Raw genomic sequence first — 12,218 nt, forward strand, 5'->3', positions numbered from 1 at the left:
AAGCTGACCACCGACCACAGGACAGTCCTGACCCCCATCGAATGGCAGCTCTCTGCTCCACGGCACCCCAGGCCCTCCCATCCCAGCTCTCCCCTCCCTCACGCCAGCTGCCCCATGACCACAAGCCTGTTCCTGCCCCAGGGCCTTTGCACTTGCTGCTCTGCCCACCTGGAACACCTTCCCCATGCTCTGGCACCTCCAGAGACCTGGCGCCTGCCCTCTTCCTGCCACCCAGTTCTGTGCACCCGGTGCTTGGCCCACCTCCAAGCCTTTGCCCGAGCTGCCCCCTCCCTGCACATCTACCCACCACCTCCCACCCAGCCTAACCAGCAGCAGAACCTCAAGCGGCAGAGGAGCTCCCAGCTGGGGGCCCAGGCTTACCTTGGTGAGGTCTTCAGATCCCGCAGGCTGGCCCGCGGCCAGCAGGGGCGACGGTCGCAGCAGGGGGTCAGGCAGCAGCTCTAGCCGAGGGCGCTTGCTTTCAATGAACTCCATCTCTGACTTCCCCAGCTCGGGCAGGTATGAGTGGGACTCTGGCCGCAGGTGGAGCTCCTGGGACCTGCGGGAGGCGAGGCATGCAGCGCTGCCTTCCTTCAGGTCCACATTCACCGAGGACATTTACAGGGAGGGAGTGCACTACAGTGGCACTGGAACACCCCAGAGTGACAGCCCCTCCCTCGCCACGGACCACCCCACCGTCCCCACCTGGGCTGGCTACAATGCAGAATCTCCAGTACCATCTGAGGCCTACTGAGTCAGACTCTGCATTTTAACAAGATCACCGGGTGGTTCACAGGCACAGTCCATCCGGGAAACGCTGTGAGCCTAACGCAGATAACAGCACCCGTGATGCCATTTCCCTCTCACCCACACAGGGCAGACATCGCTGGCCGATCGCAGAACTCTTGCTGCTGAACGTGGCCTAACCACCTTCTCGACTCAGCCCAGCAGCCTGGCGCAGAGACTGGAGCTGCCCAGCCTCCCCAGCAACTGGCTCTCCTAAACCCTCCTCCGCAGTGTGCCTAGAGAGGGCATGGCCTTGCCTAACTAAGCACACCCCGCAGAGCTGGGACACCTGGCCTCCACCTCTGAGGCTCCAGCCATCACCCACCAGAAAGAGCCTGAACATGGGCCTTGCTGAAATGCTTTTCCCAGAGGCTAAGCAGGGAATCCACAGCTGTTACCCTGCTGCACAAGCCCTGCCTGGCCTGGCCCTCGCTGTCCCGCCACTGCACTCCTGCCCCAGGGCCTTTGCACCTGCTGGGCTCTGCCTGGAGCATTGAGACCTCAGGCCCTCCATGTGAGCTCCTCCCCTTCATGTCGTGGTGCAGATGGTGCCTCCTTGTCCCAGGCCAGACCACACCACACCCGCCTGTCTGCTCTCTCTCTACTGCCCTCCCACGAGCTTGGTGACAACAGGTGTTTCCTGGCCACCTTCCCCACCCTAGAATGAACGCAGGGTGGTTCACCTGTCTTGTTCATGGCTGTCCCCAGGTACTGGCGCACAGTAGGCGTTCAATCAGTGCCTGTAGACTGACTGAATGCTGCCCACTGCAGCACAGGCTGGGGCCGTGTTGCTGGCCCCCCTGGAGGGTGAGGCAGCCACCCCTCTGTGCTCACCTCCCTGGAGGGCCCTCAAGTCCCTGTCCCTCCAAAGCTGGGTCTCAAGACATCCTCCTCCTCAAGGCTCAGAACCTAGGGCTTCACCATTACGGATGCTTGGCAGGAAGCACGTGGTGTTTTCACTTAAACATGACAGCGGCACCACAGTGGCTCAAATAATGTCCTCCCAAAATCCACGGCCACTAGAACCGCAAAATACAACGTCTTCCCAAAATCCACGGCCAATGGAACCTCAAAATATAACGTCCTCCCAAAATCCACGGTCACTGGAACCTCAAAATGCAATATCCTCCCAAAATCCATGGCCACTGGAACCTCAAAATATAACATCTTCCCAAAATGCACAGCCACTGGAACCTCAAAATAAGACCTTCTTTGGACCTAGGGTCATTGCAGATGGAATTAAGCTAAGATGAGGCCATCCTGGATTAGGATGACTGGGGTCCTTGTAACACGACAAGAGAACACAGAGAGAGACAAGGAAATGGCCACATGAGACAGAGGCAGAGGCAGAGATTGGACCGATGCAGCCACAGCTGAGGAACGCCTGTAGCCCCCAGAAGCTGGAGGAGACAGAAAAGCATCCTCCCCTCGAGCCATCCAAGGGGGTGCGACCCTGCGGACGCCCTGACTTCAGATCACGGGAATGCACTTCTGTGGCTTGAAGCCACCTAGTTTGTGGAACGTTGTGATGGCAGCCCCAGGAAACCAATCCAGGTACAGAAGGCACGCTGCCTCGGCCTCCCCTCCTCCTCCAGACGCCTGCGCCCACCTGAGTTCACCAGCCCCAACTGCTCTGGGGCCCTGGGACACCTCCGTGGTACCATGAAGGGCTGGGGCCTGGTGCCTCGACTTCTAGTCCTGGCTGAGTAAACAAGGGCCCATCCCTCAACCTCGCAGCCTCAGCTGCCCCATCTGAGAAATAGGCACAATTCCCCACACCTCAGCTGTCTCCAGCAGAAGCTCCTAGAGAAGGTGGGAGAAAGAACGTGGCCTACCGATCCCAAATGAATGCATGGAGAGCTGGCTCTGGCCCAGCCCTGGCCCTCCCCTTGCTGTAGTCCCTCCAGCTCCCCACGCAACCCACCTCCCTCCCACCGCCCCCCTCCCCCGCCCCCCACCACCACCTAACCTGTTCATTCCCCTCCCACCTGGATCAAGGAAAGTAAGGCTGGCCCAGCACAGGCACACACCACAGGGCATCCTCTGCCATCAGGAGAAGGAGGAGGAAGGGGAGGGAGGGGAGGGGAGGGGAGGGGAGGGGAGGGGAGGGGAGGGGAGGGGAGGGGCGGGGCCCCAGGAGCACCACGTGTGGACTCAAATCTTCCCACAGCAGCCCAGCCCTGCTGCAGCCCAGCTTGGAGGTCCCCACTGCTGCCCAAACCCACAGAGGCCACTGAAGTTCCATGCTGGAAGTCTGAGGGCCACGTGGCTCTTCCCTGCTCGTCCCCATCCTCACCCCGAGTCACGGCCACGCCAGGTCAAGGGTGAACACACAGCCCGACATGCCCTCATTTCACAGGACCCTGTGTGCTCCTGCTCCGCTACGGGCCTCTGCTTCTCCATCTGAGAAGGAGCTCTCATGCCCTGGACAGGGAGGCAGCAACTCTCTCCTCACCGTTCATTCCCGGGCTGGAACTCGGACAGCAGGGAGGGCCTCCGCCGCTGGGGCTGCATGATGGAGCCAGGCGACAGGTGGGAGGCATAGTCGCGGGAGTGGTGCTGGTACTCCAGGAGCCCGACGTCCTGCAGGAGGGGACAGAGAAGCGGTGAGCGCTGGGGGGCACGGGCATGGCAGGGCACAGTGGGCAAGGCTGTGGACTCCCTGCTCAGGCTCGCTCCTGCCCTAGGCAGATAAGCCCAAGTCCTGCAGGGAACTTCAGGGACCGTCTGGCCAGAGGCTACCCCTGGGGCCGAACGCCAAGGAAGAGAAGGAACACAGACGGCTGAAGGGCCCTGGGCTGCGTCCTTCCCACACAGCATCCCAGGGACCCACGATCACGCCCACCTTCCAGATGAGACCACCAGGCCTGGGAAGGCTGATGGGGCTGTCTGAGGCCACAGGCTAGTACAGGCCTGGAACCATCCTAACCATGGCCTCTGTCTGCCGGCCACGCTGGCATTGACTGGGGGGCCTGAGTAGAGGAAGCTATCTTTGCTTTTCTACCCTCCCACCCCATCCTACCCCTGCCAGGCTGTGGGTCCCTCCAGCCTGAGGAGCTGAAGCTTGGAAATGCAGGCCTGGGAAGACAGGACTGAAGGTACATACGGGGCAGCATTATTTGTAAAAACAGAAATGCATTTGCAGCAACAACTGGGAAAAGGCCCAACCTAGATGCCCAGCTCTTGGCAGGGTGGGTAAGTGATGCCCACGCGAGGGAATGAGGCTCGGGCCTCACTTGCCAGGAGAAGGATGGATGGTGGCAAGTGACGGCAACAAACACCCGACAGCCAGCGAGGCCCGAAGACCAGGTTTCAGAACAAAGCGTTCCCTGACCCCAAGCCCGCCCTGTAAAAGAGGAACTCCCGCTCGTATCACAGCCAGAAGGGTAAGCCTTAGGCAGACCCTCCTCCTTTAATAACACACCGCCGTCCATTTGACAAAGACTCTCCTTGCCCACACCTGAGTCAAGCTCCTCTGACCCATCCTCTCTCCACGGGGCCTTGGCCTTGGCCTTGCGGGGCTCTGCCCAGCTGCAGGAATCCTGCTAAGTCAGTCTAGAGGAACCCCCCACCCTCAAGCGCTCCTCTTAGTAATTTTCCATCCACTGACCCCTCCCTCCACCCTGCGGCTAGGCTATGAGGCCCCAGCTGTCTTGGCCGTATTTGGAGCTGAGCCCGGTCTCTCTCCCTTATTGTGACAGTCTTGACACTGATAGCACAATTGTCCTGTATAGTCTTCCTGCTTAACAAGTGTCCAAATACTTTTTTCTTGAACACATTACCCATTACCATGGGGGGGGGGGAACTCAATATCAACAAATTAGATGTATACCGATTGCCAAGTACACCCAGATTTGAGAAACATTAAACTGTGTTTTTTTTAAAAAAAAAAAAAAAAGACAGTAACAAGCCTCTCAAACAAAACAAGATAGGCTTCACTAATGCGCCAATCCCAATAGATTAGTTCTGTCTGCCTGCAACACTCAGTTATGCTGTTTGCAGCAATCAGTTAGTGATGTCTGACACAGGTAAGGCTTCAGAGAGTGGGATTATAGGTGACTTCGTTTCCTCTTGGCACCTTTTTTAAATGTTCCCAATTTTCCATAAAAATCTAGTCATTCTTTCGTTGTTTGGCTTTTTCAACAAGGCAGTTATTTTTGCAAAGAGAATCAGAGACAATGCCAGGTAGGTGCGTTGATAACGTATCTGTTGCAGACCCAACGAAATCAGCACATAAGAGCCTGGGAGCCCAGAGGCCAGGAAGGATGTGCAAGTGGAATCCATGGGGCCCCTGGCAGCCTCAGAAGCTGGAAAAGTTGCGGCTGGACAGTCCGATGTAGATACCAAAAGCTGCAAGGCCTCCAACAGAAGGTGTGTCTTTGGCCCTGTTATTAGAACCCTCGGAGCCTCAGTTTCTCCTCTTTGAAATGGGTGCCCAGCCCAGACTAAAGGAGGCCTGCACCTCCTACACTCATCTCCCTCACCTCTCTGAGGGATTCCCCCAAGGCTGAGAGCAGCCTCCAGAAGGCAGAAAAGGCACGAGCCTCCTCCTGCATCCCACAGCGTCTAGCACAAGACTCCAGGCGCTCTCAGTGGGAGGAGAAGGGAGAAGACGGGGCTGGAGGGAGGGAGTGGAGGAGGCCACTGGGCTGATGATGACGCAGCTGCCAGGCAAAGACCTCACAACACACACAGAGGTGTGAGAAGAAAGCAGCAGGCCTCGCAGTCTGCCAGGAGGATCCTCTCCGCCCAGCTCTCCCATACCAAGGCCAAGTGGGCACAGAGGCAGGGCGGACGGTCCAGTCCCTGGGAAGAGGGCCTCGGCCAGATAGTGCCTACAGCAGCCAACCATGGTGGAGGAGGCCTGAAGTGGGGGCTGAGGAGGCCTCTGCATGAACCCTTTGGCCTTAGTTTCCCAATTTAGGAGATCCTCCTAGGAGCATCTTGGGGGCCGTTTCTGCCTAAAATCTGTGGACATTTTGTTACCGGACCCTAAACCCTGGGAAACACTCGGTCCACAATGGCCCCCACCACTAGGCTTGAAGCAGGTCACCAGAGTTGAGCCCGGGGACTCCCCCAACAAGAGTGCCTGGAGGTTCTAGGGAAAGGCAAAAATTGGGGAGGCCCCACCAGAGAAATTGACCTGAGGTGGAGCCCAAGGGGTCCCATGAGCTGGAATACACCCAGGCTGGAAACCACCTCGCCAAGTCTCCAAGCAGGAGAGCTCCCCACGTGACAACATTAATCACAAAAAACAACAATAATACCCCACAGTAATAAACTGCCTGTGTGCACCTGCAGCTAAATGCTTTAAATATATTAGTTAATCTCATCCCTACAGCAACCCTGTGAGGTGGGTATTACAAGAAGCCCCACACAAAGATGAGAAAACAGAGGCACAGAGAGGGTAAGTGGCTTGTCCACGTCACACAGCAATAAGGGGGTACGTTCTGAGATGCAAGGCAAAGGCTGAGCTGGCTTTCTGAGGAGGGTCGAGGGGACGGACCCCAGGCTCTGAACCTGTCCCTGTAGGACAGCAGCAAACCTGACTTGGGGAGAGGGAGTCTGACCCAACTGCTCAGAAAGGGAGGCAGGAAAAGCCCGTTCAGGTGATGCCCCCTTGCCTCGGAGGGTTCTCCCTGACCATGGCACCTCTGAAGCTGGAAATCAGGGCCACCAATAAATTACACCCTTAAAACTCCTGGGGAAGGTGAGAGGCCACCAGAAAAAGCCATTCACCCAGGAGGGAATCCCAGCTGGTGCCTTCTTGGCTGGGTCCCAAGGGTGGGGAGGAGTGGCTGGGGGCAGAGAGGAGAAAGGGGCTAGATTCGGGGGGATGTTTGAGCATGGACTGGGAGAAGTTCCTTTGCGGGAGAGGAGTGCCCCTCTCTGGCCCCTGGATAGGGCTCCTTACTCCAGAAGGTGTCAAGGGAATGCCTGGGACTGCACACTGAAAGCAAAAGAATTCAGCCCGTTCCTAGACCCTGGATTCATGGGAAAGCAAAGGAAGAATTCAGCCCGTTCCTAGACCCTGGATTCATGGGAAAGCAAAGGAAGAATTCAGCACGTTCCTAGACCCTGGCTGCATTCACGGGTCTCTCCCGGAATGATGGTGGCTACAGTCAAGAGAGCTCCCACCTCAGGACCTTTGCACATGCTTTTCCTGCTGCCTGGAACATTCCTCAGCCAGATTCCCACATGCCTGGCCCTCTCCCTTCCTCCAGGTTCAGCTCCAAAGGCAGCTTCTCGGTGAGGCTCCTTCCCGACCCTCTACTTAAATCTGGGCTCCCCCAACCTCAGCCCTTCCCCTCGTCTCCTTCCCAACTCGCCATTCCCCACAAGGAGGTCAGCTCCCTGAGACACGGATGCTTACCTGTTCTGTTCACAGCTGCACTGCAAGGGCCTGGAAGAGGATGGGCCCGAGATGCCTGATAAGTATTTGCCGGATGGATGGATGGATGGATGGATGGATGGATGGATGGACGGACGGACGGACGGACGGATGGATCTCCCAGCATGGGAGCTCCCAATGAATGAATGAATCTCCCCCGGCATGGGAGCTCCCACCAGCCTCTCTTTTGAGGGCCAAACCATCCCTCCACAGCCTCTTAAGAGCCATCACCAAACACCAGGAACTGAGCTGCAAGAGGGGCCATGAAGCTAACGGAGGGACACCCCAGGGCACTCAGGACACTGCAAAGCCTCCCGCAGTCTAGCCTCTCCCAGTGATCCCCATGCGCCCACCTGCCCCAGCCTGGCCCAGGCAGTCTCCAGGGTCTGGGAGCCTTGGCCCAGGGTGGTACTACTCCACCAAAGGTCTGCGACATTGCCAACTGCAACAAAGTGGGCACAGAACATGACAGCATGCAGACCCCTGGGGTTGGCACGACCCTGGCATCCAAGGGCACAACCAACTCTGTCTGACCCTGCTGGACTGGGCCTGGCTGAGCCCCTGCGTCTGTGCAGTGGGACCCCGTATCGATTTGTGACAAACTGGAAATGAAACAGACCGGTCCTTCCCATAGGGAGTCTGATAAGCGCTAATCTAGGCCAAGAGTCAGCACACTAGGGCCCCAGGCCAAGGCAGCAGCGTCCAGTGTCACAGGCACAGGCCACGCCCACTCCCTTAAGCCCTGGCTGAGCTGCTTTCACACCATATGGGCCGCGAAGGGCAGTTGCATGGCCTGCAAAGCCTGAAATATTTACCGAGAAGGTGTGCTCACCCCTGCCCTAGGGGCAAAGCCCAAAGTGTACCCTTGGGGCAAGACAGAAAAGGCTACTAAAGGCGATGTTGTAATAATAGCATCGTCATCATTACATTATTGATTATATCAAATATCTGCTTACTCTGTCCGTACCCTGTGCGAAGGGCTCTGCACCTATCAACTAATTGGATCCTCACAATCTGAAAACTATCCTTGCTCAACTGATAGGGAAACTGAGGCACGGGATGGTAAGGCCACTTGCCCTCCCTTTCACAGGTAGAACATCACTGGGGCAGGATGTAAATGCAAGCAATATGGCTCCAGAACCGGTGCTATGAACCAGTCTTCAATACTGTGGCACAGAGAGGTTAAGTAACTTGCCCAAGGCCACACAGCAGAAAAGAGCCATGCTGGGATTCAGACTCTGTGTTCCTGCTTTTAACTGCATTCATTTAGCCCAAAGTCTGGAGGAGCTCAGGAGTGTTTAGGGGTCCCAGAAGACTTGAAGAAGGAGGCAGAATGGAGCTGGGCCACAGAAAGCCTGAAAGGAGGCCGGGAGAAGAGGATGCATTGATCTCCGGGAAAACAAAAGCTGTAAGCATTTTATTACTGGACCCTCAACCCTGGAGACCCTCGCTTCCCCAGGACCCTCAGGGAGAGACATAGGGTCCTGCTACTGTCACGGAGAGAAGCTGGGCCCCTGAGGATGGAGAGAATGGGGCACAGAGGGATGCGGCAGGTGGGAAGCGGGAGGGCAGGGATGATGCATATAGAAGCCTGGAGCATGGCTGAGGCTGAGTCAGGGAACCTGGGGGCTTTCCATGGTCTCAGGGTCCAGGCCTCTGTCTGCAAGCACCCCCTAAGTGAAGCCTCCCGTTTGCGCTGGGAATCACTCACCAGCAGCCCGCAGATGACGCCAGGGCAGAGCACGGGCAGAGGCAGCAGCTTCCACGGCCCGCACCGTTCCACCGCCGGCTCGGCATCCGCGGTCCTGTGGTTCCCCAGGGGGAAGAGGCCCTGCCTGGGTCTCCTGCCACCCCCCCCAGGAGGAAAGAGATGACTACCCCGGGCTTGCTGCGTGCAGACATTGCCACCAATGCACAGACCCACCAGGACGCCGGTACTGCAGGTGGGGAAACAGGCCATTCCACGTGGCTCTGAGCAGGCCAGTGCCACTCAGCAAGCTGAACACCGAGAGGGTTCGAAGCCACACTGAGGTCTCTCAGGCTCCAGGGAAGACCTGCCATCAAAGCAGCCCTGTGCCCAAAGCGCCAGGAAGAGGACCCTCCAGACAGGAGGGGCTGTCCCAGGAGGTAGGCCTGTCGGGAGTATGTGTGGGGGTGACCTGAATCTGGGAAGGTCACTGAGGCATCCCGTGGATCCCAGCAGAATGGCCTCGGCTACTGTACGAGGAACCAGGACAGCCAGGTTCCGGCCACTGACCGTCCCCTTGCCCGGGGGATCTTTCTGTGGCTTGATGAGGAGCTTAGGAAGGGGGTGGTATCTTTCGAACTGGGTCTTGCCCATCAAAAGGACAGGAAGGGTTTGGGCACTGAGGGGCTGCCAGGGAGGGGCCTCCAGATCACAGCCCCCAGCTCACCTCCAACCTGCAGCAAGAAAGCAGCTCCACCCTGCAATATGCCCAGGGCAGCAGGGCCCTCCTCAGAGTGCCCAGAACTCTTCCTCCTGCCCTTCAAGAGACAAGCAGGGTTCCCTGGATGGGCAGCCCTACCATGAGGCAGGAGGGTCCGATATGGGGCAGCTCCCCCAGGGAGGAGCACACATAGGTGGCCCCTGCTGCCCCCACACAAGGACAGACACGTTCTCACCTGTGGCCGCCAGGCTGGGCCCTACTCACTCCCTGCCCTCAGCCTCCTGCCTGGAGGGGGTGGTGAGCACTTGGCCCTGTCCACCCACATCCTGCGTCACTGACGGCCCAGCAGGAGAAGAATGGGAGGTGTCTAGGGTCAGCCAGTGACCCCAAGGGCCCAGTTGGGGCAAAGGGCAGGAGGGGTGGGAGGGCAGAGGCCACAGCAGCCTGAGGACTCCCCAAGGCTAGGAGCGGGATGGGGGCGGTGGAGAAGAGTGGGAACCTCCACAGGACAGAAGAAACTAGAAGCCAGCAGCCCCCCAGGGGCAAGCAGGTTCCCCTCTGGGCAGCTGCAGGTACATCAACAAGACCAAGGAATGGCAGCAGCAAACGGACAGAGCGGGCTGGCCCTGAGCCAGGCGCCGTCTTAAGAAAATTCAGCGTATCCCCTTTACCCCTCGTGAGAATCTAGGAGACAGGTACTCTCAGTACCCCCGCTTTATGGGTGACAAAACTGAGGCTCAGAGAGGTTACACAACTTGTCCAGTTTCCTACCCTGTGAAATATTTTCCCATTGACAAAATACAGAGCATGACAGTCCCACTCTGGGGTGATCAGGGGAATGCACACAACCATATACACTCAGGGCTTTGAACAACATTTGACCCGTAGTAGGTGCTCAGTTAACAAGAGCTCTTCTTTTTGTTGGTGGTGGTGACAGATAAAGACAATGATGACAAAATATGAAATCATTTCCCACTGGGAGTTTATTCCTTAGCCCCGGGCACACAGTAGGTGCTCAATAAATAGAAGCATGGGGGAGTGGGGGGACACAGAAGCTTGGCGCCCCGATGCTGTGGCAGCCTCCCCACTTAGGGCAATCGCACCTGAGGCCTGTGATTTAACCTCTTGGGCCTCGATCTCCTCATCTGCAAAGTGGGATGAGAGCGCGAGCTGCTCTTTCACAGGGCCGCTTTGGAGAATGCAATGACTCTGCCCAGGGAAATGCCATCCTAAGAGTGATCCACAATGCACCCACTGAGGACAGCTGACTCTGCAAAGCGCCCCAGGGGCCCAACCTACAGGAGGCCACTGTGTCAGGGACTCCCCCAGGCAGTGCCAGTGAGCTCATATGCAAAACCTTGTCGCTCACTGATGGAAACGTCTTCCCACACAGCTTCCTTTCTGGTTCTCACAAGAGGGGACCACACCAGCCAGGCAGGACACACACACGCACACACACGCACACACGCACACCCCCACGGTGGCCGGCAGAGTCAGCTTCACTCCAGCTGTGACCTCCAGGCCTCACATCCCCTCACTCAGCAGCCAGGAGGTCACAAGGGGGAGGCCCACAACTCTAAAAGCCGCAAACACCCAGAGACATGGTATACAGCAAGCACCCCATAAATGCCAAAGGAGCGAAACCAAGGCCCATTGTCCTGGCCACACCATGCAGTGAGAGAACAGGCAGGAAATAGGGCCCCCACTGGGAAGTGGGCTGGGGTGGGGTGCGGCTTAGGAGACCCGACCAGGGCACACATGTGGGCAGGCATCAAGTCCCACCTGCCCCCAGGGCAAGCCATCTGCCCTGGCCACGGGGCGGGCTCCCCAAAGACACAGCCAGCAGCCTGGACCCTCGTGTCAGGGAGGTAGAAATGCAACCTGTGCGGTGCCTCCTCATCTCAGAGCCTCGAACCTCACCAAGGAGAATACACATGGAACGGGAGGACAGGCAGGAAGGGGAGCTGTGACCTATCAGGCCCCCTTGCCCCCTGGAAGCCACCCCAATCCTACCCAATCCTGCGGCAGCGGGGGAGCAGAGGTGAGGCTGGGCTGCAGGAAAGTGAATACAGCAGGAGCTCCACATTCGCGTGCCAATCCCACTGCCAGTCAAGTGAGGGCAGAGCCCCAGCTCAGCCTGGCCCCAGCCTCCATCTTCCCAGCTTTAAAATGGGAGCAAAGAGATTTTATCAGATGCTCTGGAAAAGGCTTCAGACACCAGGAGTCTCTGTGGAGGCCTCCCCTCTGCCCTGGGAGGCTCAGAGCCACACGAGCCCGGCTCCCAGGAGAAAGGAAGGGGTGAAGATTCAGCGGAATGGAAGAAGGGTCTCAAAGGTAGCCCCAGGCGCACACACGTGCACCCCCTTACCGTGTGCGTCCGGGCGATCTGCACTGGGTAGGAAAGGCTGTGGGGCGGGTAGCGGGGCTCAGTGGCCCTCCACGTCTGTGCCACAGGCTGTGTGGATCCCGACATGGTGGTGGGGGTCGGGCTGGGGGGTCCCAGGCCCCGATAAGCTTTCTCTTAATCACCACCAAGGATTAAAAGCCAGTCCTCGTCATCAGCTCACGGGCCACCCCGTCACTGGCAACTGTGAGAAAACAAGAAAAGAAAAACAAGATCAGCCACGGGGCAG

At 57.9% G+C, this 12,218-nt stretch overlaps 1 protein-coding gene across 21 annotated transcripts in view; it reads right to left on the reverse strand.

Annotated features, from left to right (window-relative positions):
* The window catches only part of NCOR2 (nuclear receptor corepressor 2), a 243,161-nt gene that overhangs the window by 156,326 nt on the left and 74,617 nt on the right, over window positions 1–12,218 (reverse strand). For all 21 annotated transcript variants that reach the window (XM_030821637.1, XM_030821636.1, XM_030821653.1 and 18 more), the window contains 3 exons: window positions 11,954–12,173; window positions 3,242–3,369; window positions 382–559 (listed from right to left, as the gene is read on the reverse strand). In XM_030821637.1, the coding sequence (XP_030677497.1) occupies window positions 382–559; window positions 3,242–3,369; window positions 11,954–12,058 (411 nt within the window). In that variant the 5' untranslated portion in view covers window positions 12,059–12,173. The remainder of the gene's footprint in view (window positions 1–381; window positions 560–3,241; window positions 3,370–11,953; window positions 12,174–12,218) is intronic.

This window comes from Nomascus leucogenys, chromosome 10 (assembly GCF_006542625.1).
Source record: "Nomascus leucogenys isolate Asia chromosome 10, Asia_NLE_v1, whole genome shotgun sequence".
In the NCBI taxonomy this organism is placed as follows: Eukaryota; Metazoa; Chordata; class Mammalia; order Primates; family Hylobatidae; genus Nomascus; species Nomascus leucogenys.